This window comes from Ceratotherium simum, chromosome 8 (assembly GCF_057802395.1).
Source record: "Ceratotherium simum simum isolate JZ-2026a chromosome 8, ASM5780239v1, whole genome shotgun sequence".
Taxonomy (NCBI): Eukaryota; Metazoa; Chordata; class Mammalia; order Perissodactyla; family Rhinocerotidae; genus Ceratotherium; species Ceratotherium simum.
In genome coordinates, this window is record NC_141907.1 from 73957098 (window position 1) to 73979146 (window position 22049).

Consider the following 22049-nt stretch of genomic DNA (forward strand, 5'->3'; position numbering starts at 1 on the left):
TCACTCAATTTCTGAAATAATTTGAAACATCTAAATATTTTTTACTGTATAGTCAAATCTTTGACTGAATATTTCATCTGATTTATTGACATTATGTACTACTTACAGCCTAACTTGTATTTCTTTATAGTTGAAATGAGCAATATTGAATTTACTTCCATTGTGGTTTTAAGTTCAAGAAAAAGATGAGGCTAAGGGATGATTATTAAGGCAGCTGCATGGTTGTCTCAATAATATTGATGGAGAGACTGAGGATAAATCTAAATGCATTACTATCCCAGAAGTTATGTATATCATGGAGTATAATCAATAAAATATATCCTAAAATATCTCAGCTCAGAGAAATAATTTCTTGATCAGTGTGAACCAGTTTTGCCTGAATTTTGTTCTCTTAAAACAGCAGGCTGTGTTCTTTTCTGGAGGCTCGACAGGATAATCCGTTTCATGTTGCTATCAGAACGCATTTTCTTGCAGTTGTAGGACTGAGGCCCCGTTTTCCTGATGGCTATAAACTGAAGCTTGTTCCCAGCTTCTAGAGGCTACAGCATTTCTTGGCTATGGCCTTCTTCTCCATCTTGAAAAGCCAATAACAGCTGTGGAGTCCTCATGGTGTCTCCCAGACTCTTCTGCCTTCTTCTTCCTCTTTTAAGGACTCTTGTGATTACAGTGGACCCAGCTGGATAATCCGGGATAATCTCCTCATCTCAAGGGTCCTAACCTTAATCACATCTGCCAAGGCCCTTTTGCCACGTAAGGTAACATATTCTTAGGTTCAGGGAATTAGAGTGTGGACATCTTGGGAGAGGCAGCAATATTCTGCCTGCCTCAGAGATTTATATATAATGAGAAATTACTATGGTAGTGTTATGCACAGGGTACAATTGGACTGCTTGATAATTTCAACAAATCCAGTCTAGAGGGACCAAGGAAGGCTTCTTTGAAGAGAAACCATCTCAACTGATAAGTGATGGACCAGGAGGAGTTAATCAGGCAAAGGGGTTTTAGGTAGGGCATAGATATTTCTAGGGAAGTAGTTTGGTTAATAGGAGTGTCTCAATTCATTGGGTTTACTGTATGTTTCCAAGTTTCAAGATTACTTGTCCTTTTCACTTTGTTTTATACATTTAAAAAATACTCACCCTACAATCCCATTTCTATCATCACAAGTTATTTTTTCTCTATTGCGGTTCACAGGTAAAAGAGAAAAAGGTCGAGGTTTCTATATCATCTACACTACAGTAGCAACCATGATTTTTTTAAATCATGTATATAACCGGTGCTATTAAGCCACTGAAAGAAAGACCTTGTCCGACAAATCCGGCATGTCCCCAGTGGCCAAAACTTACTGATGGCAAGCGTGAGAGAGGAATGTATTTTCCCTGAAGTGACAGCATGAGAAGGAAGTCAAATAGAAACAGTGTATAATTGACTATAACCACTGTAATGAAATCTGTTTAGCAAAATTTGGTTATCATGACTTGAGAGGATTAGGCCTGTCAGCTGCATTTTGTGAAACTCCTAACAAAAATCCTGGCACTGATGTAGGAAAAAACACACACTCATAACAACAGCAACAACAAAATTCCCTCCCCAAATGGAGGCATTAATTGTGTACTGAGCACTAGCAGTTAGGAGAACCAGAGGGCTTGTAGTTAATGTTCGTCACACAACAAGAACTAAACTCACCCCCAAGGCCCCAAGGTACTGCGCTCGCTTAGCAAAACCACAGCCTCTTCTCTGGCTTTCTTTACATCCACGGTGAGAAACACTGCTTTCTCTGCCATTAGCCATAGAAACTGTTCCAAATCAAATGCCCCAACTCCCTAAGAGTTATCTGAATGTTATGAGTCGGCCCCACATTCACAGTCTCAGAGGGACATGCCAGGGTGTCTGATAGCAAATACATCTAAGTCACCAAATACGTACAATATCATCTTTTTTAGGAAGTAGAAGCACGTGAGTCACGTGAAACAGAATCAGAGTTAAAATGAAGTGCCCACTCAGATATTGGCACAAAGCACTTTGACATATTTCTGCGCAGATGTTTTAGTAACAAATGATAGAAATGTTATCTGAAAAGCTCCGTATCCTGAAACAAGTATTTAACCTAGAAATCTGATTTCTTTTCAGACACTGCTGTGATTTTACCCTTTACTCAGTGTATTTTTCCATTAAAGCTCTAAAGCATAACAGCTAAAACACCTCCTGATTTTCATTTCCGTTGTTTGCTTTTTTTCCTAATTCCTTTGGCCAAGATTCTGTACTGTACTTACCTATTTACAGTGTTTTTACCTACTACCATTCTTGTTTTGACTTTCAGATCACGTAGTTTTTCACTACCTGAAGCTAAACATCTATTGTTATTGTCTACAATTAATTAATTAATTTAATTACACTTAGGTTTTATTTTCCCATTTCAATCTTGAAAACCTTTTAAAGCCAAAATGATAAGGTTGTAAATTCCAAGAAAGTCTGATTCTTAACCTTAAATATTTTATTGTATTTCGTCAAGTTGTTGCTGTCATGAGAATTAAAGACAGTTTTAACTAACAGGAGATGACTGAATGATCCTCTAGAAAGTTCAATAAAAATAACTTTGCTGTTGAGTAGCACCTTACTCAGTGAAGCTAACATATGCTATTTTTAAATCAGAAATCTAATTTTCCAAATTTCATTTTCAGTCTAGCATATAGAATGTACTCAGTGAAGATGTGTATAAATGGGTGACTAGTTAAATGCTAAGTAAAATTTAGAAAATAAAAATACTTTAAAACCTTTCTCATGTGATTCTTCATGTTATTAAATACAAAAGCTAGGAATGTTTCAGTATAATTTATCTTAACTGTGGCTATTTAATCTTTTCTAATTAATTTAGCCTTTCCTCAGTGCTTTGGTGCTGTGTGTCACTGATTACTAGTCCATACTTCACTTGTTTTTTTTTTCTTTTTCTATGAAGTACAAATTGATTTTCACTTACTTATGTTTTTTGGACTTTTAAATTTATTTGTTTCCACTAGGTTTAGAAATAGAAAATAAAATTTTTTCCTCTTTCTTCATTTAACAACATAGGATCTAGCGTTTCCAGGGAGATATTTATCCATGTAAACAACATTTACAGCTTTGTCTTTATACCAGATTAATGAATATCAAGATGCTTAAGCAATGCATCATTCTATTTGGTGTAATAGTTCTGTCACAATACTTTTTATGTAAGTCTCTCATGCATCTTAAATACTTTTAAAAACTCGCTTACAAAATAGAGACGTGTAGAGGCTATATATTTCTATTACAGATATTTCTATCCTACAATCATCTTTCTTTTTTTTTTGTTTCTTTTGGTGAGGAAGATTGGCCCTGAGCTAACATCTGTTGCCAATCTTCCTCTTTTTCCTTGAGGAAGATGGTCCCTGAGCTAACATCTGTGCCAATCTTCCTCTATTTTATACGTGGGACGCTGCCACAGCATGGCTTGATGAGCAGTGTGTAGGTCTGCACCCGGGATCCAAACCCACAAACCCCAGGCTGTTGAAGGGCAGTCTGTGAATTTAACCACTAGGCCACTGGGCTGGACCCTATCCTATAAACATCTTTCTCGAATAGGCTTCATTGTAGCCATAACTCATTTCACAATACCCCATTGTGCCAACCTTCCTGTTTGAAATGCTTTATATTATGTTGTCTGTATTTTTATATTGTAGTCATTGACTACATTTTGGATTTGAATGGACATGTCTTTCATTTATATGCACTTCATAGCTGTGTACTGTAAATATGCCTCAAGCATATGTTTTATTTTTTCGTATTTTCTGTTTTTGTACGTAACAGGTCTTTTTGTTTGCTTGTGTTGTTTTTTTTTTACATTCTAAAATATTTATTTCCTATTCTAAATAGTTCTGAATAGTTCACCACCCTTTTCCTTTTCCTTTCCTTTTTTTTTTTAACGCTACTTTTAGAACTGACAATAATTCTAGCTTATGACCCGTCCATGCTTCTAATACTGGAGATATTAGTATGCGCTTCAATAGTGGCAAGTTTCTTTTTCTCTTTTTGTTAAGAATTAATGTCATATTATGATAATTAATGTATATCTTAAATTCCTGTTTTCATTTGACTTAGTTTTGTGATTCCCAAATATCTCGTTATTATTATTTATTATTATTATAAAGTATTGCTGAATCTTGTGACTATTCATATTGTTCTTCATTTGGGAATCTCATTAAATTTCTTCTCTGCAGTCAATTTATTACTTCTTGTAAGCTCAAAACACAAGCTCTGAAACCTGTTTACTAGAAACCTAATAACACAGACATGAGCTAACACCAGGTAGTATTTACTAAGGCAGAAAGTCCAAAGCCATTTATTTTCATACCAGACAAAGAGTAGACCTAGACTCATTGTATTCAAGGCCAGTTAACTAAAGTCCATAGTAGTTCCTTCATGTCTTTTGTCCAGAGAGCCTTAGCTTTATGGTTCTAGTATGTTCTACACCACAACTGACTTCTCCCCTCAGGCTTGTCAGTTAAGAAGGTGATCACCTTCTGGAAACTATGGTAATTTAAAAAATTTTATAAGTAAATGTAGTCAAAATGTTTTTTATTATTACATGTTATTGTTTAACCTCAAACTTTTTTATCTTTTTAGAGACATCTAAAGTTTATATAATTAAAATCATGTATCATTTATTGTTATTTATTATTTCTTTCTTTAGGTCTAAAATCCAAAAGCATTAATGACCTGGTAAAGGATATAGTAAGAGAACAATTTAAAGTTTTTCAGAATGACATGCAAGAGAACGTAGCGCAGCTCTTCAAGACTGTATCGAGTCTGTCAAAGGAACTTGAAAACACTAGACAAATAATTCAACAAGTTAACGAATCTGTGGTTTCAATAGTGGTCCAGCAAAAGTCTGTTTTAATGCAAGAAAATAGGCCGACTTTGACTGATATACTAGATCTAAAAAATCGCATTGTGAATATAAGGCAAGAAATGACCTTTACATGTGAGAAGCCTATCAAAGAACTAGAAGCAAAGCAGACTCATTTAGAAGGTGCTCTAGAACAAGAACACTTACGGAGTTTTCTGTATTATGAATCCTTCAACAAGACACTGTCTAAAATGAAGGAAGTACAGGAGCAGCTTTTATCACCTGAACAAATATCAGATCAGAAGAGTATTCCAGCTGCTGACTCAGTAAACAGTAATGTCACTGAGTACATGTCTACTCTACATGAGAAAATAAAGAAGCAAGGCGTGATGATGCTGCAAATGTTTGATGATTTGCACATCCAAGACAGCAAGATTACCAATCTCACCATTGCTTTGGAGATAGAGAAAAAATCTGTCAGGGTTGAATGTGAAGACATGTTATCTAAGTGCAGAAATGATTTTAAATTTCAAATTAAGGACACAGAAGAGAATTTACAAGTGTTAAACCAAACATTGACTGAAGTTCTCTTTCCAATGGACAATAAGGTGGATAAAATGAATGAGCAACTAAATGATTTGACTTATGATATGGAGATACTTCAACCTTTGCTTGAGCGGGGAGCATCAGTTAGAGAGACAGCGACATATGAACAACCAAAGGAAGCAGTAGCTACAAAGAAAAAGGTAGAAAATCTGATTAGTGCTGTCAACGGTCTAAATCTTCTTATCAGAGAACTTTCAAAAAGACACAACTTACTTAGAAATGAAGTACAGAGTCGTGGTGATGCTTTAGACAGACGTATCAATGAATATGCCATAGAAATGGAAGATGGCCTAAATAAGACCATGACTATTATAAATAATGCCATTGATTTCATTCAAGATAACTACATGTTAAAAGAGACTTTAAGTACAATAAAGTGTAATCCTGAGGTCCATGATAAATGTACCCAAAATATGGAAACTATTTTGACGTTTATTCCTCAATTCCAACGTTTAAATGATTCTATTCAGATTTTGGTCAGTGACGATCAGAGATATAACTTTGTTTTGCAAGTTGCCAAGGCCCTTGCAGATTTTCCTAAAGATGAAAAATTAAATCAGTCCGACTTTCAAAAGCTTTATCAAATGTTCAATGAAAGCACACCCCAAGTGATAAAATACCAGCAAAATATGAGTCATTTGGAAGAAAAAATACTCTCAGCCACAAAGATGTCCAAAAATTTTGAAACTCGCTTGCAAGACATTGAGTCTAAAGTAAGCAAGATGCTCATGCCGTATTATATTTCACTTAAAAAAGGCAGTGTAGCTATAAATGAGAGAGACCAGGCTCTTCAACTGCAGGTATTAAATTCCAGATTTAAGGCACTGGAAGCAAAATCTATCCATCTTTCAATTAACTTCTCTTTGCTTAACAAAACTCTCTACGAAGATTTAACAAGGTGTCATAATACTTCTACAAGTATATCAGAACTGAATGCTTCCATACCTAAGTGGATAAAAGGGTCCCTACCAGATAGTCAGCTTCTTCGGAAAGATCTGACAGAATTTGTGGAATCAATAATTGAAATAAAAACTCAAATTGCCCTATCTAATTTAACTCGGTATATAAATCGATCACTGTCTGGTGGTCTTGCAAATGTTGTCAAGCCTCAGAAGCAAGTAAAACCATTGCAGAAGAAAGCCAATACACTTAAGAAACCAGCAGTGAATCTTACCACTGTCCTCATAGGCCGGGCCCAAAGAAACACAGACAACGTTGTATTTCCTGGTAAGCTACTGCCAAAAAATAACTTTCAATCGCTCCTTTAATTTAAATGATATTTAGTAGATCTGTATGGCTTAGTAAGTCCATAAGGTATAAAAGGTGCCTACTTGAACTTGGGTAGATAGTCAAGTAATTTGAAGATCCCTGATGTATTATTTGGATCTGAGTCTATCCTATGTAAATTAGGCATCAATGTGAAACAAGTACTTAGAGTGTAAATATTTGTCTACATGTTTTTTAACTTTTTTGTGACAAAACCCCTATAAAACCATCAAATCTGCCCCTGTGGAACATTTTTCCTTGCATACATAATTAACAAAAGCTATTAGACAAAGAGCTCCTTGATGAATAAGACCAGACTGAGTCTTACTGGTTTTGGCATCACCTGGAAATGTTCAGTCTATGCAATAAGAAACTCAATAAGTATCTGTTGAAAGGCTGTCTGACTGAATGAATGTGTAAGTGAGCAGAAATTAGATTTGCGTAGGTGGCAGAAGGCCATGAATGCCAACCTCAGTGTTTTAGTCTGTTCAGGCTGCTATAACAAAATACCACGGACTGGGTGGCTTATGAACAACAGAAATTTATTTCTCATAAGAAGGCTGGGAAGTCCCAGATCTAGGCTCCAGCATGGTCAGGTTTTGGTGGGAGCCCTCCTCCTGGTTCATAGCCATAGCCTTCTCACAGGGTGGAAGGGGAGAGTGATCTTTCTGGGTTCTCTTGTACAGGAACACTAATCCCATTTATGAGGGCTCTACTCTCATGACCTAAGTGCTTCCCAAAGGCCCCATCTCCTAATATCATCAACTTTGGGGGTTAGGATTTCAACATATGAATTTTGGGGGGACACATTCAGACCATAGCACTAAGGCATTTAGACACAGTTTTGTTAAGAGTGGCTTTTGAAAATTTGGAGCAGAGGGTTGGATGTAGTAAGAACTGTGTCTCAGAAGCATGAAGCTAGCAGTAGTGTGCAGCATGACAGCAGAGAATGAAATTAGGGATATCAATTAGGACATTATTGAATGAATATTGACAAGAAAAAGAAGAGCAGATCTAAGAGCAGATCTGTCATTGAAACAGAGGAGACAGATGCGAGAAATGTTGTAAAAGTAAAGTCAATAGAAACAAGAGAGCACGTAAAGTAATGATCCGAGGAACAACAAATTTTGATTGTGGTCCTAGTCGTTTCAGCAAATGTTTGTGTAGCCTGAGGTAAGTTCACCTCCCTCCATCTCAGTGTCTTCCTTTTAAGTGACGGGATTGCCATAGGTATTTTGCTGAGCTCATTAGCAGAACTATGTTGCAGACTGCATCGCTGTAAAAAACGTGAGCTGTTCACAGCCTGAATGCATGGCCCTTGGGGAAGAGAGAGACCTAGAATATTGTAGGTTTTGAGGTTTTGAATTTGGGAAATGAGAGGGTCACAGTACCATTAACAGATGTTGTAAACACCAGAGGAGGAGCATAAATTTAGAAGGAAGGAGAAATTCAGTGTGGTGCATATAAACTACTTAATAGTCTTTCTGTATGAATGAAGTGTTTTATGAGTATGTTTGGCATATGAGCAATATTAAATAATCTTTTCACAATGAAAAGAACAGCTACTGATCCTTACTAAAAGAAATGGCAGGGGCCAGTCCAGTGGTGTAGTGGTTAAGTTCGTGTCCTCAGCGTCAGTGGCCCGGGGTTCGCAGGTTCAGATCCCGGGCGCAGACCTATGCACCGCTCATCAAGCCATTCTGCGGCAGGCATCCTATGTATAAAGTAGAGGAAGATGGGCACAGATGTTAGCCCAGGGCCAATCTTCCTCAGCAAAAAGAGGAGGATTGGCAACAGATGTTAGCACAGGGCTAATCTTCCTCACCAAAAAAAAAAAAAAAAGGAAAGAAAAGGCAGTGTTCCTCTCATATGAGTCTGCTGTTAAATTGTATGCCCATTGGGATAAATTTTGTATTTTGTTGCTTTTTAATTACAAAAGGGTGATCATTATTCTAACATAATATAACTGCCTATACTTAATTTATGAAGATTTTGGTAATATTAAAAATAACAGAATAATACACAGTTGAATTGTCTCTTGACTATTTACATTATTGTATTTATTTATGACTCCCTCCAAATTAATCTGACCCAGGAGGACTAACCTTGCACTGTGAGATCACAGAACAAACTATTTAGACTTTCATTTTTCCAAGAGAAAGGTAGTATTTCAGTACAAGATGTTCTTATAATAATAATTTTAGGAAAAATAATGAGTTTTTTTTCCACATGATTTCAATCCTTGGTCTTCCTGTGGACACTGCAAATGAGTTTCATGTAAGCTCTACAGGATGTGTGTTCATAGACCAGGCAAAATACGTCATTTTTTTTCTTAAACCAAAAAATACCTGGGTCATCTATATAGTAAGTAGAAAATTTAAATGTCTTCAAAATAATTGAAGTAAAGGGTTTAATAGATCATAGAACTAATACACTTTTAAAGTATAAAGAATGCATGTTAGGAGCTTATAAAAATTCTATTTAGATATTTATATAGCAGTGGACTCAAAATTGGGCCTAATGGGCTAATAATTAATTCAGTTCTGATTTTCCTTTTCCAATGATGCCTTGATAAAATTTCTTTCTATTCCTTTATTTACTGTAAGTAGAATTTTTTATAGGCATATCTACCAAAATTAATAATTAAAAGTTCTTTATTTTATCTCAGTAAAGATAACCAATAACAATATCAGGGCAATAAAGATACGTTGGCCTAATTTCATGTGTGGGATAGATATTTACTTTATGCAGGACCAGCAACATAACGTGTGCGGCCCTTTTAAACACGTGCATAGACACACATGCTCTTTAAGCCAGCCCTGCTTCTGTGGAGCATAAAACTGATGGCATTCATTGGACAGCTGAGCAAGGAAAGTCTATGCAAGGTGATGAAACCAGAGGACTCAGGCTAAGTTCTCCGTGAGAATAAACCAACTGCAAAATAAACTACTTCCTTTGATACCCTGTTTTACACCAGGGGTGGGACACACAGACACACTGGCTACATTTGGCTATTTGCTTAACCTTTGCTACTATATTATAAATATCATGTAGCCACATTGCTCCCCTGTATAACTAACACCAGAAGATACCTTCTCATCATCTTATGAATCTCACAATAATATTATTCAGATTATAGCTGCTATCATTTGCAGAATAATAAGTGCAGTTTGTAGAAAGAAAAAATATATAAGCATAGTTTTTAAAATTTAATCTTAATTTTAATAAATGATCACTTCCTTTGAAGCCTAATATTAGTAATACTAAAACAATATCATATTGAATACTGTTTATTAACACTTACTATATATCCCAGGCACTGCACAAATTATACTGTATGTTACTTCATTTAACAATACCTATGAGGTCGCTATCCTTATTCTTATTTTGAAGATGAGTAAACTAACCCCCAGAGAGATGAACTAAAGCATGCTGCTCAGGTCATGCACCTGGTAAGTGATAGAGCCTGACCCTTGGTCTGTGGACTCACAGAGATTGTAGAGTACATTCACCCACCTTCGTCTTCCTTCTGTTTCTGTTAGAAGCATCATATCTATGCCAGAATCGGGCCATACTGGACTACTCCATACAGCCAGATTTGATAGTCCCAGGGAGTCTCTTTTCTTGAGAATCCAAATACTGCCACGTGTTTCTACATCAACCAGAATGAAGTAAGGTGCTTCTTTTCAGCTTGGCTTTCAGTGATGTGGTCAGTGGGCAGTTGTCGTTGAAAGTCACCATCAATTATTCACAAGATCTTCTTTTGACTGATGCAGTAGAAGGGCAAAATTCAGAGTACTCAGCCCTGTCATTTCCTTTTGAGCCATTCAGTTAGGCTAATTGTGATTCCTCCTAGGCCAATGCTGATAAGCTGTTCCAGCTGAATTGCTAAATATTTGATTTGTTTCTAAACAATAGACACCGAGAGGGGTTCATTTCATCTTTGAAGATTTATTTGTACAGCAATTGGCAGACTTGTCCCTGCAGAGAGAGTTTGGCTGCTTGCCTTCCAAGAGGAGCTGAGTCCTCCCGTAATGTAACGTCAGCGACCACATTGCTGAGGAAGCGCCCTCCCGCTTGTGAGACCAACGTTTTATTTTAACCATTTCACCAATGTTTATCAAATGTATTCAGCTCTCCCTAAAAACCTCTTTTATTCATAATTACCCCTTTAACTACTCCTGTTAAGAAAGATTACATTCTATAAAAGATTTGATAGTGTACAAAATACAACTTTTTAAAATTATCACTGCTGTGAATATAAGCAATTTAAAAGAGAAAAATAAGAGCCTAGTGACTATTTAACTGCTTTGTATCCCTTTAAAACCATTTCTAAGTTCTGTGACTCTGCATAGAGGCAGCTGTGATGACTAAGGAGCACCAAATTTGAAATCAGGAAACCAGGGGTCAAGTCCTGCCTGGCCAACGTATTTATTTGTAATAAGTCATTTAATTTATTTTTATAAACCTTGCTTTCCTAATTTATAAAATCAGAATAACATACCCATCTTACTAGTTTATTTTGAGGGTCAAGGAAATAACCTGCATAAGGTATATTATTAATTTCATCATGACTATATGATGCAATTTTCTTAGCTGTATTCAGTGTTTGTATTTTATTTTCTCTAACATATTTACTTAATATTTGATATGTGATTATTTCCATGCATCAATGTAAAGACTCATGATATTCCACGGTTCCATCTTTGCTTTTATAAGTCACACTATTTTAAACTCAACATTTCTTTATAACTGAGCTTATGCTTATCATATAATGATAAATCAGAAAGAATAGGATACAAAATACAAAGGTTTAGCCGTATTAAAATTCATGTGCATTGACAAGCACTAAAAAATATCTGCAAGTTTTAATAATGTTTTTTCCCAAGGTATTTTCTACTCTTTGTATGCTTTTCCATGCTATAAAAAATTAACATTTTCAAATATACCTCAAGGTAACTAAGTTGACTTCTGGCCAAAATGGTTGAATATAAGCTAATTAAATTTTGAAGGATGTCTGCTTGAATTTAGGGTTTATGATGTGCTTTATAAGGTCTCTGAAACCACACACAAGTTTGGTGCTGTGGTAGATGCGCTCATGGGATTCAGCATGTAGTTATATATACAGCTAAGGTTTGTTGCAGTTAAATGATACAAGGTAGGATCAGCAAGAGGAAAGGACACAGGCAGAGTCTGGAGAAATCCACGCACAGGCTTTCTTATGCTCTCTCTCTCCCATGAGGGAGGACACTTGTGGGTGGTCTCTTTTCTAGCCTCCCGAAAATGCAGTAACGTGTGTGCAATATTTCTGCCCAGAGCAGTCCATCAGATATTCAGCATCCAAGGGTTTTATTGGGGCTTGTCTCAGTCAGTTCTGGCTGCTATAACAAAGTGTCGTAGATGGGGTAGCTTATAAAACAACAGAAATTTGTTTCCCACGGTTCTGGAAGCTGGAGGTCTGAGATCAGGCCAGCATGGTTGGGTTCCGGCGAGAACTGTCTTCTTGGTTGCAGACTGTCAGCTTGTGTTCTCACATGGCAGAAAGGGAAGGACAAGAAAGCCCTCTGAGTTCTCTTTAATAAGAGCACTAATCCCATTCATGAGGGCTCTACCGTCATGACCTAGTCACCTCCCAAAGGTGCCACCTCCTAATACCATTACATTGGGGGTTAGGATTTCAACATAAGAATTTTGGAGCGACAAAAACATTTAGTCCATAACAGGGCTTGTCATATAAGTAACCTCTGCCTAGCGCATATCAAAACTCCAGACTCCCAGAAGGAAAGCAGATGTTCAACATAAACCATATTGTTTGTACAAAGTCTGGGCACAGTGAATGACACTTATCAGTTAGGGAATGACGAGAAGCCAAGTTCCCAGAAGTGGGCCAAACCCCTTGCAAGCAGACCTGTCTAAAGACAGCAGTCTCAGACTTGCTATATTATCTCTCTTCTGCTCATGATCTTAAAGATATTCTTTGTGTCAGAATTGCTTAGGAAGCCTGTCTGCTGGGGATAGCCTCCCCAGTTTGTGTCAATAAAATATATCAGTGTTGGAGAGAATATTAAATGAACTACTTTTTGTTCATGGTTCTCTGGGAGAAGACAGGACTCCTCCAGCTTTCCGTAGGATTCCCCTTGATATGGAAGGATGACAGCTGAAGAGAGAATGCTGGCAAAAATGATAGCACTTCCCTGCACCTTGTCTTGCAATAAAGTGGCCATGAAATCTAAGGTGAAGAGTCAGAACTCATGTGTTTAATGCTTACATCAGAACCAAAGTTTGGAACACATGGGCTGACAATGAAAAGGTCATGGGACAGAACACACAGTCACTGTGTCTACTTGGGTTCTTTCCCTAATAAGAATCATGGGAGATAGTCTCGACAATAGACTCTTTCTTTGACAAAAAAGTTTTGAAACAAATTTGATTATTAACTGGTCTGCAATTAAACACAATGAATAGATGTCTTTCTACTGGTCATTAGCAAACCTATAAATTCAAAATTGCATATGGCAGTATTATTTCACGTCATATTGATTATCAAACATGAAAAGGACAGTGCAGGGGTTATTAAATCACAGATTATGAACTTGCATAGTGGTATGAATGGATATGATACTTGCATCTTGACAAAAAAATTGCAACATAAAAAGAATAGCTGTGCCATATATTAACTCCACATGAGGTTTGAAAAACATTTTAAAAGTTTTTAATTGCCAATTTTACTATACACAGCTTAAAAGTGACTCGGAAAAGAAATAATAAGTATTTTATTCTAGATTTAATTTGAACTAATGAAATCTATTTATGTTGATTATCATTGTTGTAGAGGAAAATATTACATGGCACTCTGTTGATGTCATTATTGAATGATGTAAACAAGACTCTTCACCTCTATAAACAAATCACCAATAAATTATTGCACAGTGTTTGGAGAACTAAAGAAATCAGTGAAAGAAGTTATCAATTTCATTGTGCCAGAGCGATATAGGAACCAAAATACACATCTACCTTTACAAAAAAGGAAACCATGTTTTATGGTTAATCAGTACTCCTTTAAGAATTCTTTTCTAGGCTTCGTTCTATTGATCAAGTGTTAAATTTTAAAATATGCATGGATATTTAGATTTGAGCAACATCAGCGTAAAGATGGTATCTCGAAACTCTGGGTTTGGGTGAGATAAGCCAAGGGAACACATGCATGCTGTGGAGAGGCCAGAGATAGGGGCAGAGTCAGGGGAACGGCAGCCTCTTCAGGGGTGGTTCAAGAGAGTTCAGGAGAGAATCTCGAGAAGAAATGAAGAAGCAGCAGAGCGAGCACACCGTGTGTACACACTAGCATCTGACTGTTATTTTCCAGTACCTCCAGGTTAAGCTAGCAGTTATGAAAGATACTCAAATAACCCAAGTAATTATCTGAGTAATAATGAGGACACATCAACACTGCCTTTCAAACAGGGCCTAAACTCAGTGACTATATTGTAAACTAAGAAATTTGCTTGAAAATGTCAAACTGCAGATCTACTTCAAGAAGATCTTTTAAAAATACCTCCCTAGATTAAAGGTACAATAAAAGTAGAAGATCATTTTTATTATTCAGCGTCATGTGAGCTCTAAATGTTGTGCTCAAACTCATTTAAGCAGTTTTTCTCTTAGGATCAAATGACTTATCTTTAGAATTATTACTATTATGTGGATATAGTAATAAATCATAACTTCAACTCAATTCAACAAATATTAATTAAGTGCCAAATCGAATCAGGTACTGTTCTAGATGCTTTTGATACATTGCAACATTTAAAAGAGAATGCCTATCTTCCTGGAGTTTACACTCTAGCAGGGATAGAGAGAAAGGAAAAAAGAAACATAATAAATAAAAATATAAATTACATAGTACATTAAAAGGTGGTAAATGCTATGCGTAAAAGAAACGGCAGAGAGGTAAGGGAATCAGAACACTGTGGGACATGCTGGGGTGTGTTGGGAGCAGATCGCAGCATCTTTAAATGAGATGATAGGATAGGCTTCAGTTGTTGGAAAAATAGTGAACTCTGTAAGAAACTGGGAATACAAACAAATAGAAAGCAAGGCCCTGGTTCAGAAACTTTATAATTTTAACAAAAGCTGATGGTAGAAGATGTACCTAGAGAGCAATGTGATGTTTAGTTGTTGTTATGTTTCATGTTTTTTAAAATTTTTTCCATATACTTGTGAGGACTATATTGTTATAGAACTATTTTGAATGTGGAAGAAAAGAAACATACTGCAACGTATACTAAGCACTAAACGAATGTTATAAGAGTTCATTATTATAAGCGTTTAGTGTCTTATTCAGAACCAGGTGTTTGGGCAAATGTCATGGAAGAGGTAGATTTGGGCTGGGCGTTCAATCAACCATTTACACCTTGTGTTGAGTGTAATATGCTTAAATTCATTCTGTTGGTAACAAAGATTTTTGAGCAGGAGTATGACATAAACATGCATGTGCACTATTAAGATTTATTCTGAGTTCTTCAGACAGATCAGTCAGAAAATCATTACAACAGCCCTGGCATGAATAGATGAAGACCTCAACTAGATGACAGAGACAGAAATAAAATGGAAGCTGGGAATGGTAGTTAAATGTGAATATATATTTAGTAGAAAATAGCTAATTGAAAATATAAACTCCTAGAGTGAAGAAAACACCAAAGTTTGAATAAAGCATCAGTGATGGGAAGTTGATCATTCCATTAATGGAAATAGGAACGTTAAGGAGGAAGTATAGATGTACACAGGAAGAGAAGTTTAGTCTGTGATACGTTAGTTTAAAGATCTTTCATCTGTACGGAAAAGTCCAAAAGTCAATTCGTGACGTAGGTCTGGAACCAGAAGAGGGTTTGTAGATAAAAGTTGAAATTATTTGCACAAAGGTGTTATTTGAGGACACAGAAGTAAATTAGATAGCTAGAGAAAAAGATGAGAATGGAAGATAGAAACATGAAGATTTCATATATTTGAAGAGAGCAGGAGAAAGAGAAAGGGAGAGAGATCATTGATGGGAAAAAGAGGAGTGATCAGGAAAGGGCCTGTGTCATGGAACTCCAAGTCTTTCCAAAAACAGAAAAAGACAAAAAGACATAGAGATGTAGACAAGGGACTTGTGCAAAGAAAATAACAGAAGTAAAAATGTTGAGGAGACATCCGGGAAATAATAACTAGACTGGAATGGAACATAAGGTCCATCTCACAGACTATGGACAAACATGATTAGAAAGTCGGTATGGCTGTTTGAATGCCCCTCTGCAAAGGTGTACTCATGCTTCAGCTGTGACAAAGATATCGACTTTTTTTTTTAATTTATTTTTCCGGCTCTATGAGTAATGTATATTCATTATGGAAAATATGGAACCTCTCTAAATTACAAAGAAGAAAATAGGCTGGCATATAGTAAGCCCTCAAATAATATTAGTTTTATATTTTATTATGCATATTATACAATAATGATAATAATTACAATTTATCATAAGCATTTACTATGTGATTAGTGTTCTTATGCAGAATGCTCATTTTTTCATATAATTATTTTCTTTTCATACTACATACTAGGCATAATACCATGTATAGTACTTTACATATGTTAATATATTTGAGTTTCAAAACAATCTTTATAGGCAGTGCTATTATTATTTCCATTTTACAGATGAAGATATTGTGTCCAGACAGGTTAAGTAACTTGCATAAAATTGCAGAGCTAATTAATTTCAGAGCTGAGATTCAAACCCAAGCAATCAATCTCCTCTCATGCTCTAAATGATACACTGTCTCTCTGTTACATGAAAGAATGTACTGAGGGCCGGCCCCGTGGCTTGGTGGTTAAGTGAGCGCGCTCCGCTGCTGGCGACCCGGGTTCGGATCCCGGGCGCGCACCGACGCGCTGCTTCTCCGGCCATGCTGAGACCGCGTCCCACATACAGCAACTAGAAGGATGTGCAGCTATGACACACAGCTATCTACTGGGGCTTTGGGGGAGAAATAAATAAATAAAATCTTTAAAAAAAAAAAAAAAAAAAAAGAATGTACTGACATTTATTTAACCTGTATTTGACTTTTGACTTTTAAGGCATTTTCAAATTTCTCTGTATTTTAGGTAAGCTGCACTAGTAGAGAAATCTTTGCACACATCTCTAATTTTATTTCCTTAAGATAACACCCAAGAAGTAAAATTGCTCGTTCAAAGCCCATGTACGTTTTTAAAGAATTTGATAAATATTGCCAAATTTCTCTTCAGAGACTATCAATTTATACTCCTTAGAACAATTTATGAAAGTGTCTGAGTGTTAAATATGTGTATGTACACATACACACATGCACACTTTAACTTTGCGTGAAAAGTTTGCCTGAAAAATCTAAAAATTTAATAATATAAGAGCTTAACAGGCAATGGTGTTTATGTTGTAGAGTGTCAGGGAAGGGTATTTCACAGCTGTATGGACAGAGGTTGTTTAGAGGCAGCCAAAGTGATTTTAAAACTACTGTAATCATCTAAATGACATAAGAAGAATGTCAACTAGGAAAGTTAATGAGGATAAACTGGAAACAACGAGTGGGGGCAACAATAAGTACTACAACCAACAACAACAACAAAAAAAGGAGCCAGCCTGGAATATCTTCAGTGATTTTGAAATTCTAGGTAGGAAATTACGGGACTTGAAGCAGACAAGTTTGTTGGTTCGTTTGTTTATGGTATAATTTACGTACAGTTAAATTTACTGTATTGATTATGCAGTCTGTGAGTTTGGACAAATGCGTAGTCATGGAATCACCATGACAATCAAGATAGAGAACAGTTTCATCACCCCCAGAGTTTCCTTACGTATTTTTGTAGTCAAACCCTACCTCCACTTGCAGTCACTGGCAACCAGTGATCTGTTTTCTTCCCTTACAGTTTTATCTTTTCCAGAATATCTTACAAATGAAATCATACAGTGCGTGTGGGTTTTGAGTCTGGCTTCATTCTCTTAATACAATATGTTTGAGAGTCATCCATGTTGTTGCACATGTTCCTTTTTGTTACTGAGTCCACCATATGGATGGACTACATTTACCAGTTGAAGGATATTTTGGTTGTTTACACTTGGGGTGATTATGAATAAAGCTGCTATAAACATTCACATACAGGTTTTGTGTGCAATAAGCTTTCATTTCTCTTGTCTAAATATATAGCAGTAGCATAGCTTGGTTGTAAGATAAGTATAGTTTTATCTTTATAAGGAATGGCCAACCACTTGCCATTTCCACTAGTAATGTGTGAGAATGCTAATTGCTCCACAACCTTGTCAGCACATGGCAATGTCGATATTGTTTATTTTATCATATTAACAGGTGTATAGTTGTATCTAATTGTGGCTTTATTTTGCATTTTCCTAATGACTAATGATGTTGAACATATTTTAATGTATTTGCTATTTTTGTTATACTTCTTTTGATTGAAGGTTATGACTTCGAAGAAAAAGATGAAAACAGTTGACAATATCAGATAAAAACATTTAATTTTCCAGGTCATGGCTTAAAATAAAAGAATAATAATTTAGTGATAAGGGTTAGAGTAAATCTTCTGGGACAGAGCTAATACATTTGGTAAAGATTGCTGATATGATTAAATGAGTTTTAAAATTATGTTTGAAGTGTTGAGAAGAAAGATGCCAGAAACAATATCAAGAACAACAAATGTGATTTAAAAAGCAAAAATAAGAACTGAAAATTTGAAGTAAAAGTAGTTAAGATGATTGGAAACAATATTTCCATCCATCTATACACCAATTGACAAAATATAATTAATTAGAATAATGAATTTGAAAATAGTATAAGCAAGCAAATATTCACTTTTCTAGAAGTTGTTGGAAAAGAGCATATGAATATCCTTAGAGCAATGGAAGGATAAGCCTTATTTGATAGAAACAATTTTGATAAATGGGGAGAGGGACTAGCACTGAAAGCTAATGTATCCGTAAGTATGAGATGGGAAACATTGTAGAGAGCACTGGAATCAGGATGAAAGGTAAAGAATAGTTCTAATGTTGCGTGGGCATATTACCTAGAGCGGAGTTATGTAGTGCATTTAAATAATGCTTACCTCTGTGTATGACAAAACTGTTCCAGAGGCAATGAGAGGTTCCCTCACTCATCTGTTGGAAGCTCCATTCTCCTCCAACCAGAGAGCAGGGTTATCTGCCTTCTGCAACGTTATTGTTTAAATGAAGAAATAAAAAAATAAGATCTTAATACTAAAGTAGAACTAAGCAATAAAAAATAGAATTCAAAATAAATTTAAATAAATAATAATTAAACGTAAAAACATTATATAAAACCTATTACATATAATATATTATGTATACTATAAATGAAAACAAGAATGAAGTAGAAGATGTCAATACAATGTGCCCCTTCATTTTAGTCATCAAATACTTATTAAGTGGTGACCGAGTGCTGAGAAAGATTGAGTGGACAGAGCCACAAATTCAACAGTCCCTCTTCTCGTGGAACTCATATGTTAAGCAGGTAATTATAATAAAGAATGGCAAATATTAGCAAAGGCAAAGTGCTTTGAAAATGTAAGGAGCTCTCCAATCAGCTCAAATTTAACATAAACATTTATGAAATATGGAAGTAGGATTAATAGGAAAGTGTAACTTGAGCACATATTAGGGTCCAGAGAGCAAAGACCAGAACAAATTGAGACTTATGAAACATTGCAAGACAGTGGCAAATGAATTTTAGTCATGTTCAGAGCATGGAAATGGGTATTGAAAGATTAGTTACACTGTTTACACAAGTTAGTAGAATGTTGAGTTGGCAGAACTGTTCAACTAATTGTACTGATCTCCATCAAAGAAAAGAAATGGACTGGAAAGAGTTTAAGAGGCTACTGAAGCCCAAGGTAGGTGAGAAGTCGTGGAAAGTTTGCTTGAAATGATTCCATGTCTCTAGAAAAACATGCGGATGACATCATAACATCAAACTCTGCCTGATCTTTGCGAAAGTGTGAAGAAGAGAGAGAGTATTAGGGTAAGAATGTGGTCATCTTTCCTTAATTTGTTTATTCATCTTTAGGAGACATTTTAGCATTTCTATATGTCAGACACTGTACTCGTCAGTAGTGACACAAACTTCAAGAAATAGAGAATTGAGCTTGACCTTACAAAAGCTCACGCTCTGGTTGGAAGTAAGAAGGACACGCGAGCAATTAAGGTAGAGTATAAGTTCAACAAGAGAACTCCAGACAATAATTAAGGGAATTAACATAATTAATTTTGTGGACAAGAAGGAGGGAAGACATCAAAAAAGAAAATGATGCATAGTTGGAGTCTGATTTTTGTTGTTAATTCAAGAACAAATTGCCTATTGAGCACAAATATGTACAGGAACTTACAAAGGTACCTGTTTTTTAAGTATTTTAGAAATAAAGTAGAAAAATACGAGTCAGATGAAGTAAAAAAAGTAGACTTGTAGCTGATTGTATAACAAAATACAAATAGTTTCAATTGACAAATCAGTGCCAGCCAATCATGAGTTGTCTGTTATCAGGTTCTGTACTTGACGCTGATCGGTTAAGTATTTTTATCAATGACTTGGATGAATACATAAAATATAAATTTAGAAGTGATAACAAAGGCAGGAGAGGTGGTTGAAACATTGCATACAGAATTAAAACAAAGAACAGTTTCTGTGGACAGAGATGAGTCAAGTTTAATAAGATAAATGTATCAGTAATAATTGTGAATTCATGTTAAAATGAATTAAATGGATATGGAACTTTAGAGACCTTCAGTGACATCAGAGCATAGAAGACATGTTATGTCATAAAGTGATAATACAGATGCTGAAAGAGACAATGGACACTTAATGCTTATGTAGCATTAATAGAAGTGTAAGATCATTTCAGCAGGGGTAACTGGCGATTGTTACCGTAGCCCGCTCGGATTAGACTCAATTCACAACGTATCCAGTTCTGGGAGCCATGGGCATAAGTCCATGTCCTGTAATGTGGATTATTTTGGCAGGGACTCAGAGACCAGAGATATCTAAAATATCAAAGAAGGCAAAGAAAGGAACTTAAAACGCACACTGCAGAAGCAGGTACAGACCAGGGGGAGAGGCAGCCTTGACAGATAATCACTAGGCAGCAGGAGAGATGTCCTAGAAGGAAAACCGTGCGTAGTCTCAGCGAGTATGAGCTACTACAGCAATAGGAGAAGGTGCAGGCCCCCAGCGGGACTCACGTGGACCCCTTCTCCAGATGAATGATCCTACAAACGAATTAGAATAGAGGGCGAAATGACACCCTGTGAAATGACTCAAAGAAGGAGAGCAAGGTAAGACCCTGTTCCTGTAAGTCATGGAACAGAAGGAGGAGAAAAATGGAATGTGCATCCTGGATGTTAAAGAGAAGGCAAAGGCCCTGGCCCTGTAGAATCAGAGTATAGCCAATAGCAATGCAGAGAAACACGTTTCTAGAGTTTCTGAAATTCTCTTGCCTAGAACAGGTTTGATCCCTGATTCATGCACAGGACAGAGATTACAGGTGAGAGTGGCATTTTCCCATCTGGGGAAATAAGAATTATAGAGCTGATCAGATTACATAAATAATTCAATGTTTTCCCAACTCCACTGCACAATTGATTCATTCCTAGTGAAACACACTAATTGAATACCATCCTGTGAGTCAGTCACTGAGCTAGATTCAGAGAATGTGGAAACAGATGAAGCCAGTGCTTTGACATAAAGAATTCCATTTGTATAGGTGATGGAGAATCACTGAAGTTTTTTAAGCTAGCAAGTAATAGGCTAGGTTTTAGAATGATAGTTAACCGCAAATGGAAGGGTTTAATAACCTATTTGCATGGTTGAGAAATTATGTTAAAGAAACGTGAGCCAGTTTGAAGCATTTCTTAAGAGATATTACATATATGTAATATTTTTCATATGTATCTTAATGAGGAAAATAGCTTATGGAATACTGCAGAGAATATATCAAGATAATTTAAATCAATTTCTTTTTTTTTTTTTTGAGGAAGATTGGCCTTGAGCTAACATTTGTTGCCAATCTTCCTCCTTTTTTCCTTTTTTCTCCCCAAAGCCCCAGTAGATAGTTGCATGTCATAGTTGGACATCCTTCTAGTTGCTCTATGCTGGACGCCACCTCAGTGTGGCTTGATGAGCAGTGTGTACGTCCGTGTCCAGGATCCGAACTGGCGAACCCCAGACCGTCGAAGTCGAGCACACAAACTTAAGCACTATGCCACTGGACTGGCCCCTAAATCAATTTCTA

The 22049-nt window shown here is 36.1% G+C and overlaps 1 protein-coding gene across 1 annotated transcript in view; it reads left to right on the plus strand.

Moving 5' to 3' along the window:
- MMRN1 (multimerin 1) overlaps positions 1-22049 on the plus strand; it is a 58950-nt gene that overhangs the window by 32592 nt on the left and 4309 nt on the right. Inside the window, exon 6 of the mRNA XM_014787892.2 lies at positions 4709-6697. Coding sequence (XP_014643378.1) covers positions 4709-6697 — 1989 coding nt within the window. The remainder of the gene's footprint in view (positions 1-4708; positions 6698-22049) is intronic.